General features: G+C 36.4%; 5 protein-coding genes across 5 annotated transcripts; 3 read left to right on the top strand and 2 right to left on the bottom strand.

Annotated features, from left to right (window-relative positions):
* Positions 1-337, bottom strand: BDBG_16713 (uncharacterized protein; the record flags this gene model as incomplete). The annotated part of the gene is made up of 1 exon (XM_031724603.1): positions 1-337. Exon 1 carries the CDS (start codon positions 214-216, stop codon positions 1-3), a length of 216 nt encoding a protein of 71 aa, XP_031577434.1. The 5' UTR covers positions 217-337.
* Positions 338-7547: 7210 nt separating this feature from the next.
* Positions 7548-7759, top strand: BDBG_16712 (uncharacterized protein; the record flags this gene model as incomplete). The annotated part of the gene is made up of 1 exon (XM_031724602.1): positions 7548-7759. One exon carries the CDS (start codon positions 7548-7550, stop codon positions 7734-7736), a length of 189 nt encoding a protein of 62 aa, XP_031577433.1. The 3' UTR covers positions 7737-7759.
* A 176-nt stretch (positions 7760-7935) lies between these two features.
* Positions 7936-8529, bottom strand: BDBG_16711 (uncharacterized protein). The gene is made up of 2 exons (XM_031724601.1): positions 8148-8529; positions 7936-8083 (listed from the first exon to the last, which is right to left on the bottom strand). The coding sequence occupies exon 1, from the start codon at positions 8379-8381 to the stop codon at positions 8175-8177; it is 207 nt and encodes a 68-aa protein (XP_031577432.1). The 5' UTR covers positions 8382-8529; the 3' UTR covers positions 7936-8083; positions 8148-8174.
* A 511-nt stretch (positions 8530-9040) lies between these two features.
* Positions 9041-12139, top strand: BDBG_02975 (allantoicase; the record flags this gene model as incomplete). Its single annotated transcript, XM_031721039.1, has 4 exons — positions 9041-9260; positions 9499-9929; positions 10068-10472; positions 10550-12139. The coding sequence occupies 4 exons, from the start codon at positions 9041-9043 to the stop codon at positions 12137-12139; spliced, it is 2646 nt and encodes an 881-aa protein (XP_031577431.1).
* An 881-nt stretch (positions 12140-13020) lies between these two features.
* Positions 13021-13791, top strand: BDBG_02974 (uncharacterized protein; the record flags this gene model as incomplete). The annotated part of the gene is made up of 2 exons (XM_002626751.1): positions 13021-13416; positions 13480-13791. The coding sequence occupies 2 exons, from the start codon at positions 13021-13023 to the stop codon at positions 13789-13791; spliced, it is 708 nt and encodes a 235-aa protein (XP_002626797.1).
* Positions 13792-14382: the final 591 nt, after the last annotated feature.

Raw genomic sequence — 14382 nt, 5'->3', positions numbered from 1 at the left:
TCAGTCTATAGTGTCTGCATCATTATTGTTATTCTTCAGTGCAGATGTGTGAGTGACTGAAATGTAACATCTTCTGTCACTATTCTGTATACTCTTGAGCTTGATAAGACAGTCATTCAATGTCTGAAGCTGTGTGCAGAAGTCTTCATAAGTCTGATCTTCATCTACACTCTCAAGAACCTGTAAGAGTTTGAAAGTCAATGTCTTCTTAAGCATGCTAATCTTTATTCAATTCTCTCAAGATTGATCACCTGCTTCTAGAATCTTGATGTTGAAGTCAGAAATAAATGTTGTAAGAGAAGTGTTTCTCTGTCAGATACTCTGTAGTCAATCTAATACTTTCTGTTGTATGACAGTGTCTCAGAACAGAATATCAAGATATTTGATAATATTGTCAGATATTCATAACACTGATTCACATGCTTTCATTCATGAATGAAACTTCTGTTTCACACAATTCTTCAATTATTCATTGATATATTAATCTTGATTAATTAGTGAACTGATAGCATCTTCATCTACACTCAGTTTCACAAGCATTTTCATTCTCCATGATGAGTAGAGAGTGAGATCAGAAGTATTGAAATATGCAGAAGTATCTAAACATTGTTTTAATACTTTTATATTCAATTCTGTAGATGTTGAAATTGCATGAGTTTCTTGTTATAATAATTATTAAATCTCTTCATATTGATGTTGTTGAGTTGCATGTATATCAGCTATTTATTGTTATTATAGTTCTAACATTGCTCAGAGTAACTATGATACTGTGTCTATACTTGTATTCAGAGATTCTCTCATATTATCATTAAACATGATTATATTGTTTGTTGAATGTGTGATATCTATGAGATCTGAAGAAGTGTAATTATATGAATATCTTATATATCTGAGTGTCAGAACTCTCAGGTCTTTCACTGACATTCTCTTGTAAGATTTTACTCTCTTTATAAGATCTTGTTACAGAGTCAGAGTGACTGATGAGTAAGCTTCTATCTGAGAAGTCAGTGTTCACTTAACTGTTTGACTGTTTCTCTATTTCTTACACATTGTTATGCATTCAGATATCTCTCAATGAATAATCATTTCTAATGAGAAGATAATATGTGAATAATCATTTCTAATAAGAAGATGATGAATGTTTTTCTAGTGTAAGAGGCCTACACTGAATAGATTGGTATAATATATAGGTCTTATATAACAAAGAGAAAAACATTAGAGATGGAAAGAAAGAGAAAGTGCAAGAATCAGTGATTGAAGTGGATATTTATACATGTATGTGATGGTGTACACAGTGGAGCTTCAGGGCGGAACAATATACGCGTGTTTGTAGCGGCCGAGGATCGGTGATCGGAACATACACGTTCATGGCAGCTGAGGATCAGCGATCGGGAGTGAGGCGGTAGGAATCTATGGAGTGTACGGAATAGTCGATATAATTGATCGGGCGCAGCCCGCCACAGATACCTATTAAATGAACTGAGAACACTGACTTCTAGATCTGAAGATATTACTTGATCAAGATAAAATAACTCATGATACTATATATACTTCTCTCATTAGAACACTCTCTCTCTGAACTGTCATTAACACTGATACTGATATTAACACTGATACTGATACTGATATCTTAACTTCTTCTGAATCTATACTAAATAAATTATGACATATAACAGCTCAAACTGATGAACTTCTTCAAGAACTCACTAAAGTAGTATATTAAGAAGTACTCTGATTCTTCTCAGAACTATATATAAGAACTGATATCTTAAAATACTTAATTGATAATAATGATACTCTGTAATTTTATGAATAATATTGAGTCTCTCACTCTGAACTCTTACATACTTGAATAATGTAAGAGATGCATAATTTATATATAACTGATTACTCAGATTATAAATAATTATTCTGAATAATCTCTCAAGAGTTTCACTGATCTGAGATATTAAACAGTATTAGATATTTCATTTGAAACTATAACTATTATTCTTTTATTATCTTCTGAAAGAACTGTAGAAAAGATCTATTAAAATTACTTAATATCTCTGATAGAATCTGATAAGATATAGTAATTAACTTCACTATTAATCTCTTTAAGAGTAAGAATTGTAAGAGTATTCTAGTCATTGTGAACTGATTAAGTAAAGATATAATATTGAAATCTTGTAATAAGATGAATACTGAACAAGTTACTGAAGCTTTTTTATAGAGCTTATTCTATCAGATATATGAATTACTGAGATCTATAGTATCAGATTAAAGCTATCAATTTATAAGCACTCTCTGAATAAGAATCTGTCAAGTTCTCAAGATTATATACTATTTATTAACTGTCTATCACTTTGAGACTGATAATATATTAGAACAGATAATTCAGACTGTAAAAAATTATCTTTATAAGTTCTATAATTACTTATAAGATAATTGATATAATCTTCTTCTACATACAGAGATTGCTATTAATAGCTGAGATGCTGTTTTAACAGATATAAGTCTATTCTTTCTTATACACAGTTATTATATGAAAGTATTAAATCTTCTAGAAATCATACATTTCACACTGAACTCTCACAGTTCAATTCAAATTACTGATAGTATAGTAGTAAAGCTCTGAGATACTTATAACTGAGCAGAGATCTTTATAATAATTACAAAACAAGATTAAGAGAACTGAATTAATATTCACTGAGATTCTACTGAGTAATATAAGATAGAAGACTTGATATAATTAAATCTCAAGAATATACAGATTATATATTCATCTTATACACTGAATTATCACTATATTAAGTATAAAGTGATAGAAGTTCTAGGTAGTTATTACTACTGTCTTAACATATCATCAGAAATTTATAATATCTTTTATATAAGCTTACTTTACTATGCTATCACTGATCTGTTCTCTTCTCAACTGATTTCTGACTGACAGCTGTCAGAGATTATAGAAGAAGATAATGAACTTGAATGAGAGATTGAAGATATTCTTGATAAGAGATCTCACAGTCATGACTGATAATATCTTGTAAAATGAGTTAACTATAATTATTTAATCTGAACTCTGAGTTCTATGTTATCTGAGACTGCAGCTCTTAACTGATGAGAACTACATATAATTAGAGAAGAGAAGAACTAATGTGATGAACTACACTCAATCATTATATAGACTACTTCTTTACACTTTATAGATTTCACTGAAAGCTCTGATTCTCAGTCATTCTTGATTGCTGATTCTCAGATGAAAAACTCACAGAATTTCTATTCTTTCACTCTGAAGCTTCACTGCATACACACTGTGTATATGTATAAATATTCACTTCAATCACTGATTCTTACACTTTCTCTTTCTTTTTCTTCTTTAACATTTTTCACTTTGATATATAAGACTTACATATATTATACTGATCTATTTAATGCTAGAAGAGATTGGAAGAATGATATAATTTCTGATAAAGAGTTCAAAGCTGTCAGAAATGAATATTTTTCAGATATTAAAAAAGCTAAAACAGACTGCTGAAATAAATTTCTTGAAGAAGCACAAGAAAAAGAAGTTTTTAAAGCTTTTAACTATACTAAAACAAGAAGTGTAGCAAAACTTTCAACCTTAGAATATGAGTTTCAGAATGAATCATATACAGCAAACTCTTTTGAGGCAAAATGTCAAGCTTTCATGAGAACTCTCTTTCAAAACTCATCAGATTCAGATTCAGAGAAAGAGAATATATCACTTCTCAACTATATTGATGAAAATGACTGGGAATGACCTGATCTTACTCAAGATGAATTAGAGTCAGCTATCTTCTCAAGTTCAGTTAAGACTGCTGCAGAGCCTGATTCAATTAATCACTTGATTATTCAAAATACATACTTCTACTTAAAGAATGAATATTTTGAGCTCTTTTTCAATCTCTTGAAAAATGAATATTATTCTGAATGCTGGAGAGAAGCCACTGAAGTGATTCTTACAAAATCTAATAGAAAAACTTCAATTCCTAAGTTATATAGAGTAATATCTCTATTGAACTGTCTAGAAAAGGTTTTAGAAAAGATAATAGCTACTCAACTATCTTTTATAAGCTCTATCAGTAATTCTCTTTTATTCAGTGAATAAATGAGAGATAGAAAACAGTGTTCTGCAATTGACACTATTCTCTCAGTTGTTCATGATATTTAAATAGCAAAGTATGAAGATCTGGTCTCAACTGCAGTTTTTATTGATATAAAAGAAGCATTTGATCATGTTTCAAAGTCAAAGTTAATTCAGACATTGAAGATGTTAAAACTGTCACTTTCTCTAATAAAATAAGTTAACTGTTTTATATCTAAAAGAGTTATACAACTTTTCTTTGATGAAATGAAATAAGATAAGACTGAGATAAAAATAGAAGTACTGTAAGAATCTTCAATCTCACTCATTTTATTTGCAATATACACTGTATATCTATTCAAAAATAGAAATATGAGAATAGTGCAATCTTCAAGTTATGTAGATGATATTGATCTAGTCTACAGCTTAAAAACTATTAAAGAGAATTTGAAAGTGATTGAAGAAGCTGCAAAGGAAATCTTTGTTAGAGCAGATATCAATTAAATTCAATTTAATATAAATAAAACTGAGTTAATTCATTTCTTTTCTAGATTCAATGAGAAAGAACTATCTCTAACTCTTTTAAATAGAGAGATTAAACTCAGTGTAGATGTTAAATAATTAGAAGTATGATTAAACTTCAAGTTGAATTTTAAATATCATATTCAACAAAGAACTGTCAAGACAGAAAGACTATTCAATAATATAATCAGACTATTAAATACAGAGAGAGGTCTATTCTTCCAGGCTATGAGATAGTTATATATAGCCTGTATTACATCAATAGCTGATTATAAAGTTGAAGTTTAGTGAAATAATCAAGAGAATTTCACTGAACTCTTTCAAAGTCTGTAAAACAGAGTCTTGAGAAGAATTCTGAGAGCATTCAAATCATCTTCTATTAAAGCAATGAAAATTGAAGCTTCAATTCCTTCTTCTGCTATTAGATTTGAAAAGATCTGTATGAACTATACTCTCAGAGTTATAAAGATGAGCTCAAATTATATAATCAGAGAAAGAGTCTCTTCTTCATTTTCATTAATTAACTCTGAAAATGAACTGAATTGAAATAGATTTCTTGATTGAAATGAAAATAATTCTTTAAAGAAAATGTCTTCTCAACTGTACAGACTATGCTCTCTGATTAAAAATCAAGTATCTTCTTTAAATATTGAAAAAAGTTAATCATGAGAAGTTATCTCTTTGAAGAGAAAAGCTTGAATCTCTTATAGACTTATAAATAAGTGAACTATGAAAAGAGAAAGAATATGAATAGTATTTAAAGAGAATTTCTACAATCAATATAAAAGACTCTATTCTGATTTATTCAGATGACTTAAAAAATAAGAATTTAAATAGATTAGATGCAGACATTGCTTATACTGAAGATAATATTAATTTTATCTTAGATTTCTAAAATCTAGACTGTGAATCTGAAGTCTTTGATACTGAACTATTTATAATAGTGAAAGCTTTCAAACTCATTGAAATAAAATCTTATAAAAGAGAAAATAGTTTGAAAGAGACATGAATATTCTCTGATAGTTAAGCTGCTTTAAAAAGACTTAGAAATAGTCAGATTTGTAATAATCAAATGAATCATGAACTGATCTTAAACTCTGTTTTAAAAATTCAAAAGAGAAGAATATCAAAGCTGATAATTTATCTACACTAAGTTTCTGCTTATATGAATATTCATGATAATGAATTGACTGATTCAGCTGTAAAAAAGAATACAGAATTAAGCAGATCTATTCAAAAAATTATATTCTGATCTTTTATAAAGAGAAAAATAAAAGAATCTTATTTAGACAAGTGAAATGAAAGCTGACAGAAACAAAAGAAGAGTATATATTATTCAAGATTTGAAACAAAACTCAAGTGAAAATCTTGTTTAATTAAATGTAAAAAGAAAATATTCTCATCTATAATACAGCTGAAACTAGAATATGACTATTTCAAATCCTATATACAAAGATTTGATGATAGATTTAACTCAATAGAATACTCATTCTACAATGTAAATGAGAATTCTGAGTATATTGTAATACACTGTACATTATATAATAGTCTCAGAGTCAGATTGAAAGAGAAGTATAATCTAAATTAATTAAATATGAGATTCTTATTCTCAACTGAGACAGGAATTAAATACTTAATAGACTTTCTATCAGAAACTCAAGCAGCTGCAAGAAAATGACTAAATTCAGAATTATCTGAATATGAAAAGAAGGAAATCAGTCAGATATAGTCTGTTAAAACAGCTATATACTATCTTTTAATAATTTATTTTGTTACAGTCTCTCTTTACTTTATCTTTTTCTTTCAATTTCTTTCTATCTATCTATCTAATGTGTCTATCTTTAAGACTGTGTTCTCTTTTCCTTTATCATGATATTGTCAAATGATTTCAAAGTATCAGAAGATGTTAAAACACTGTAATTTATAAACAGTTTTTATATTCTAAGCTGGAATTTTCTGATTTTGCATATCTGAAATTGATGAATGTATAATAGTTAACTTTACAGATATAGAAAAAACCCTGAGAACTAAAAGTTCTCAGATAGATGTCATAGTCTCTGACTGCATACATCTATAATTGAAGAATAATAATAATAATAATACTGATCTATTCAGCGTAGACCTCTTATAGAAAGATACATATTTAAATAATATTTAATTAAAAAAGACATGTATTGAATAATATTGAATGATTCTAGAGAAATGCAGATATTTTGATTTTTTAATAATGTTTTACTACTAATTTTCAGAGAGAGCTGAGAAAATTCTGTTTTCATAAGTAATATATTCATCATAATATCACTACTTAGTGATGAGTAATTGTAATACTCATTGATCTCAAGAATTGAAGAATCTTTGCAGAGATACAGATGTTGAACTATTATTCTTATTATTATATTCACCTGACTATAATTCTATAGAGAAGTCTTTTCACGCGTTGAAGAAATGAATTAGAAGATATAGAGATTTTGAAGCTTTCTTACATCATGCAGTTAAGCACTTTATGAGAGAAAAAGATATAAAAGAATATTTCAGATCTGCTCATATAGAATAGTATTGTAATAACTAGAAAGATTCAGATTGCAATTCATTCAATTATAATACAGATTTAGAGATGGAAGCAGTATGAGATCTACTCTCATCACTATGAGCAGTTGATAGAGATGATTTGAATTTCTGCAATTTGATCTGTCATAATGAACTTTTTAACCCATCTCTTATAATTTGAAATATACTCTTGTCAATATTCATATCAAGCAACTGTTCCCTTGTCAATCAATTGAAGTATTCATCAAATTGAGGTATTGAACTGCTTTCAATTGGAGATGGATTCAATGAAAGATTTCAACGGCGGGTTCGATGGAAGATTTCATTGAAACAGTGGATTCGATGGAAGATTCAACGGTGGATTCGATGGAAGATTTCAACAGTCGATTCGATGGAAGATTTCAATAGTGGATTCGATGGAAGATTGAACGGTGGATTCGATCGATGGAAGATTTCAACGGCGGATTCGATGGAAGATTTCAACAGTGAATTCAATGGAAGATTGAACGGTGCATTTGATGGAAGATTTCAACGGCGGATTCGATGGAACATTTCAACAGTGAATTCAATGGAAGATTGAACGGTGGATTTGATGGAAGATTTCAACGGCGGATTCGATGAAAGATTTCAACAGTGGATTCGATGGAAGATTGAACAGTGAATTTGATGGAAGATTTCAACGGCGGATTTGATGGAAGATTTCAACAGCAGATCTGGATGTGGATGATAATGAGATTGTGAATTCAGTTCTTCTATTCCTTCCATCATATATTTCATCATCATCACATTGATTATCTCACTTGGGAATGCTATATTGAATGAAGTTGAAGCTGCCAGAGCTGAAGAAGGGAATATAATCACTGACATTTGAGAGATCTATATAAAAGAATTGATTGTAGAAGTTGTAGATTCATTCTTCTGATTCTTCTTCTTCTTTCTACTCATTAATCATTTTATCATCTCTCTTGTTCTTTATCTCATTGATAATCACCTGTTCATACAATCTGTATGAGATGGTTCAGAGATAGGAATTCACAGATATAGAATTCTCAAGCTGAGTCTCTATATCCTTCTCATCCACCTGCTCTTTCATCTCATCATTGACCAGATCCTCTCCATTATCCACTGGAACTTCTGGAACAGGTAGTGTGGGGAGACTGAGGTGCAGAGTAGGAGTCTTTGTACAGGCTTGTGAAGCAGCAGGACAGCGGGCGTTGCGAGGCATATTGAAAAAAGAGTTGATTGATATATGTGGATTTGACGATAAAGGTAAGAAAGACGCGTATTTGGATGATATTTGATTGAAAAAGACGCGTATTGGATGATAATTGAATGATTCTAGAGAAACATGGATATTTTGATTTCTTTGTGGTGTTTTGCTACTAATTTTCAGGGGGTGCTGGGAAAATTCTGTTTTCGCAAGCAATATGTCCGCCACAATACTTTAGGCATGAAATCTAATTTAACGTATATGGGAGTGGGAAGTTTTGGCATTGTGGAGCCCCGCCATCTGTGGCCAAAAGGGCTACACCCCTCGCCCAAACTATCTCAACTTCATTGAATCATGATATCGATTTCCCAACTGGCCTTCTCTCTCCACCGAAACGTAAATAATATATAGGCAGCGGGAGAAGGAAGCCCATTTACCTGTGCTCTCCTTTCTCCTTGCTCAGCAATTAATTAAATCAATTTCACCCAACTCCACTCACCGTTCCGCTTCCCCTCATTCCGATTCCTAGCGGCCCCATGGCCCCAAACCAGCCAGCGTGGGCTTGCCTCTATTATCCCACTGGGAGTCTAATTGACTAATTGAATGATCTCATAATTGCCCAAAGTATCGCTAGCAGTTTGCCTTATATCGTACGATAGGAATAAATCACAATAATGGACGCCGGGGAGCCCCGGCCGGGGGAGGAGCAGCTCGGTTTGAACAACAAGAGCATCGGCGTTGCGGGCAGCGGTGATTATGATAACGGTGGAGAGGAAGGTGGTGATATCGCGCCCAAACCGAGACAGCTGCCTGATGACTTACCTACGTCGCTGGACGATAGACGGTCTGCGCCGGTTTTTGGGACCGAAACGGAGATATATGATGCGTGGCAAGGTGAGGGTTGCTTGATAGTTTCATTTTTTAGTCCCTAGTTTGCTCTAGGAATGGAAAGGGAGATTTTGATACTTTCCCTCCCTGGATCTGGGGTTTGATATGTACTGGTGGCTTTTGTATTCTTCTTTGCCGATTTGGATTGAGGACTGCAGGGTGCCTACGACGCTAGGTTTTCTTCTGTGCCTTTTTATCTACCTGGATGAAAATTACTAACCAGACATGCCGAGTTCTCTGTCAGGTCAATCCCATTTCCTCACAAACCCCATTCCCGCAAAGCCGCTATCCTTTAACCTCGCGCTCGATGATGGAAGCCATGACGAAGAGTACAACATCCACGCCCGGTATACCCACAACCACTACCTTGATGCCGACTCAACGACGACGGGGGAATTGAAAGATTCCGATGCCAGGTTGATGGAGATGTTGGCAGCGCAGGCAGCACACAGGGAAGTGGAATCGGTCGGTGTAGATGAGGACGATATCGCCACGGACGATAAAATGTCGGACGAAGAAAAGCGGGATGTGTTACAAAAGAGCTTGAATATGGCCGCCAGCAATGGCGACGTGGAACGGGTGCGAAGGCTTGTAAAGGGGAAAGCGAGACAATATGTGGATGTCAATACTCCCGACGAGGAGGGGACGGTGCCCCTGATATATGCGAGCTGTTTCGTACGTGATAACGGTTCCTTGTTGATTTCGTTCGGAGGGCAATGAAACGAATTCGAAAACTTCTAGTTTCGACCCAAATAGTGTTGATATTCTGAGGCTGACGAAGGGAATCCTTTTCTTTTCTTTAAATAATAACAGGGACATCAAGAAGTGGTTTCTGCACTACTCGAGGCGGGTGCGGATGTCGACAAGCAAGACCGTAATCGGTGGAGCGCGCTCATGTGGGCGATGACGAACCGACATAAGACCATTGCGAAAATTCTCCTCGATTATGGCGCATCGCCGGATATCAAATCATCTTCCGGTGGGACGGCGTTTGACTTTGTACAGCCGGGGACGGACATCTCGAAATACCTACAAGAGAATGGGTATAGTTTTGGCGCATCCGCGACTGCGGGCGACTTCTATGAATTTGGGTTTTCGCATAATAGATTCGAGGAGGAAATGGCTGAGAATGAAATGAAGAGGCGAATGATGATGGAGGAGAGTGCCATTAATTTGGAAGTTGACTTGTCGAGTTTAGGGCTTGACGAGAAGCTCGAGGTATGTTTTGGGAGTGTAGTCTTTTGGTGTGAAGATGGGTAAATATTACTGACTCTTCCGTGCCTTTAATAATATAGTTACCAGAGGATTTTGAAGATCAACAGGAATTCGTATGGGACAGGTGCCTTAATGATCAGATGTTTGTTTTCCAAGAGAATGAACTTGAAAGGATTTTGGACATTATTATTTCAAACATGACGCCTCAGCGGTCTCCGTCGCAGAAGCCTGTCCCAGCCAACCTTCTTTTTCTCAGCGCTCGATACGCCCATTACCATGCGAGCCCTGAGCTGCTAGCCAAATTACTAATTTCTGCAATGGAGCGGATCAACGAGGTGGTGGAAAAACATCAATGGGATATGACGATTTTGGCCTTTTGGATATCGAATGCAACCCTTCTCCTACATTACCTAAAGAAAGATGGCGGCCTGGTTGAAGCTACAGTGGGATTTCAGCGTCATCTTGCTGAACTAATACACGAAATCTTTATCCTTATCATCCGGGATGCAGAGAGGCGGATGGACAAAGTTCTGGATACAGCCATGCTGGACCATGAAACCATCCCCGGGTTTGAAGATGTTCATTTCCAGAACGAATGGAAACTCTTCCGCACGAAAACGAAGGTAAAACCAGAGCCACTAGAAAAGACCCTTCGACCTCCGTCGCCGAAACGGAGGGCACAGGTGTCGCCACGGAATATTACCTCTTTACTTTCGTCAACGTTATTTGTCTTAGATTTATACGACGTGCATTCTATCATTACAGCACAGATTTTGGCCCAGCTTTTATACTGGTTAGGAGCGGAACTTTTCAATCGCATTATGACAACAAGACGATATCTGGCTCGAACGAAAGCTATGCAAATTCGGATGAACGTTTCTGCGCTAGAAGATTGGGCACGTAACAACAATCGACAACCAGAGCACTACGAGAACGGCTCGACATCATGCACTGGAGACACCACTGTTGATTCTGCTCGAAAATACCTAGCTCCTGTCATCCAACTACTCCAGTGGCTCCAGTGTTTCTCCTCGCTGGGCGATGACCCTGACTCTCTCATCATGACTCTTCAACAACTTCAACAACTTACTCCGAGTCAACTCCTGCATGCCGTGAAGCTCTACCGGCCCGAGGTTGGCGAACGGGGTCTCCCAAAGGCCGCAATGAAATATCTCCTCGCCTTACAAAAGGACCCATCCCTCCTCGATCAGATCCACCAGCCGCAATCTCTGATACTACAACAGAAAGAAAAAGGTCTTCTTCCCCTTCCTCTCGCCTCAGATTCAAAAGATGGATCTACCCCACAGACAACCACAACAACCCATCCCTCCGTCGACAAAATTCCCAAATCCACCTCCACTGATGGAGACTCCACAGCTGAACCATCATCACCACATGCAATAAATAATAATAACTCATCAGCTAACATCCCCCAATCTCCTTCACCCTCGTCACCGCCGCGACCTTCTTCAGTGTCTTCGCTGAGACCAGACCCTGGAACGATTCTCTTAAACCCAACGAGCACTCTCCCCTTTTCACTACCGACAAGTACAGATATGCTTGTGAGCTATGGTGCTGGGTTTGGAGGTGTGAATCGAGAGAGGGAGAGGAAGTATATACCCACCGTACCGACGGAGTTTCTCAATAAGTTTGATCGAGCTGAGACGTAATGTATTGAGCATGAAAGCCCCTTTTTTTTGTTCGAGGAATCGGGGTTGGCCTAGGCGTGCTATTGTGGTAGTAAGGTTCAAAAAAGAAGGCTTTTTGATGCGTTTATGTAGAATACATTAATTCTATTTGATATCTGTGATGTTATTAGGGGTGGAGCCAGTGCCAAGACAATTCAATTTCACGTGATATAAATTAATGTCCCGGCTGGGATTTCAGGAGACGACAAACCAACATCCTCCATTTCGTGCAAGATTGGCAAATGCTTGATGGGCCGTAAATGGTCATGGAGGGATGGTCATTTTTAAATAAGCCTACAATAATTTTAACACATGCCTCTTTTTGAACTTTGCTTTGTCGTTTCTGACTGCACGCACTTCATCAATGCCACAGATGAATCACTCTTCCACCAGGGACTGGGTGAGATTGACTCCGCCGCACAAGATATACATAGCTTTTGTATATCTGGGATTTGTGCTCCTGTGGAGCGAGTTCAGAGTCTGTCTAAACTGTTTGCCAGCTATATTTGCATGGTTATAGTCAAGTGGCATACTTCAATCAAACAGCATATATTCACAATTGACAGTCGATGGCATTCTCTGTAACAATATGCAGAGCAGAGCTACTCATATCACCGAGTAGCTGGAAAAATGTCCTTCTTGGTGACATGAACTGTCCATATCGGGAAATTCTAATATTTCTAGATTGTATAAAAAGGGTTGCTGAATACCTTTTTCCTCACGATCTTCTTCCTGATTACAACTACACCTCCGCTATCGCATCATTAAAACTGCTACATACGAACCACTGTCTTTTACTAGCCTTCTAAGCTCTTTGCGAATTTGCCATTTGCATTCATTTTTCTACCTACATATTATCAAACATGCTCTCCCTACCCAGGCATCGAATACTAAAACGGGCTCGAGGTTCTCAGAGACTAGTCCGACAGAACTGTGACACAGAGCAATACATCTATGTCGCTTTAGCACTAGATATAACTCTTGGTCTCCTTTCTTCACGAACCGCAAGGGCGGCCATGACCAGGATTACTCGCGCCTTTGATGAAAACTTACCAAGTCATCTACAGCAGTTCCTCGGTATCTCAGATGCAGGAATAGCTAACTCCATCGACAGATTTGTAGACATAATGTATATGCAGACACCATTGATTATTATTGATGGAAACATGACAGACCCCGCAAACCCTGCCTGCCACCATCGCGACGTTTGGAGTGGGACTTTTAACCCTTTGAAGCATGAAATACTCCTAAATAAGCAGGTGAGTTACTCCCTGGACCTAATAGACGTTTACAATTGAATTTAATCATAAATATAATCACAGCTCGTCGAGGACATGGTAAACGCATCTGAATCACGACAAGTACTCCGACGCTTTCAGTTCCAATTCGTAAACCTCTTTTTTCATGAAATCGGGGGGCACCTGCTATTCACATATCTCTACCATGGCTTGCCAAGCACGCCGCGGCAGGTTACGCCGCCTAATTGGCGCGAGCAGGACCAGGAAGAAGATATAGGGGAATCGGGGCGGACGTTAGAAACCGTGGTGTTTGGCGGAACTGTGGAATTTTTTGATATCCCAGAGGCTCGTATAAAAAAGAATAAAACCTTGCAACCCCATTTCTTTCCCGAATGAAAAACGATACTATCTGAAATCTAACCGAGTCGCATATATACGTGTAGATCTCAACCCCGTGGGTTGTTGACAACCACAACAACGCGAGGAGAGTTGCCAGCCAGGCAGTTGATAACGCCATTCTGCATCAAAGTGAAGCCAACCTGTCTATCCAGCCTTTGAAACCCCTCTCCCCCGTTTTCTTCACTAAATCAACGTCGAAAAAGCATCGTTTTGGCTAATATGTACACCCTTTGACTATACATATGGTATGTAGTCTTCTCCGTTCCGTACCCGACCGCCGGCCGTCCAATAAGGGTAAGCCGGCTCGTTACACTTCAGGGGCATGTGGACGCCGCCTGCGATCCGCGAACATAGCCGAAACGTGTTCCAGAGCTAGAACTGGAAAACTAACCTGTATAACTTGAATCTACACGTCTTGCACTCGGGGGCATTTGACGCAATTGAACGAAAGGAAATGAAACGCAGCGGCGCGGTATAAACGGGACATCTCTTATTATTATTTCTTTTCAATTTTTCTTGGCGTTTTCCTGTGAGTCCGTTTAAATGGTGGTGATATTTTATGGATCTTGAAATTGAGGAAATTAGGAA

This window comes from Blastomyces gilchristii, assembly GCF_000003855.2.
Source record: "Blastomyces gilchristii SLH14081 genomic scaffold supercont1.4, whole genome shotgun sequence".
NCBI classification, from domain to species: domain Eukaryota; kingdom Fungi; phylum Ascomycota; class Eurotiomycetes; order Onygenales; family Ajellomycetaceae; genus Blastomyces; species Blastomyces gilchristii.
This window is presented reverse-complemented; position numbering and strand designations above follow the sequence as displayed.

What these genes read in the sequence shown, in the direction of transcription:
- BDBG_16711 (XM_031724601.1), bottom strand. Translation starts at nt 8,381, where the DNA reads ATGCCTCGCAACGCCCGCTGTCCTGCTGCTTCACAAGCCTGTACAAAG.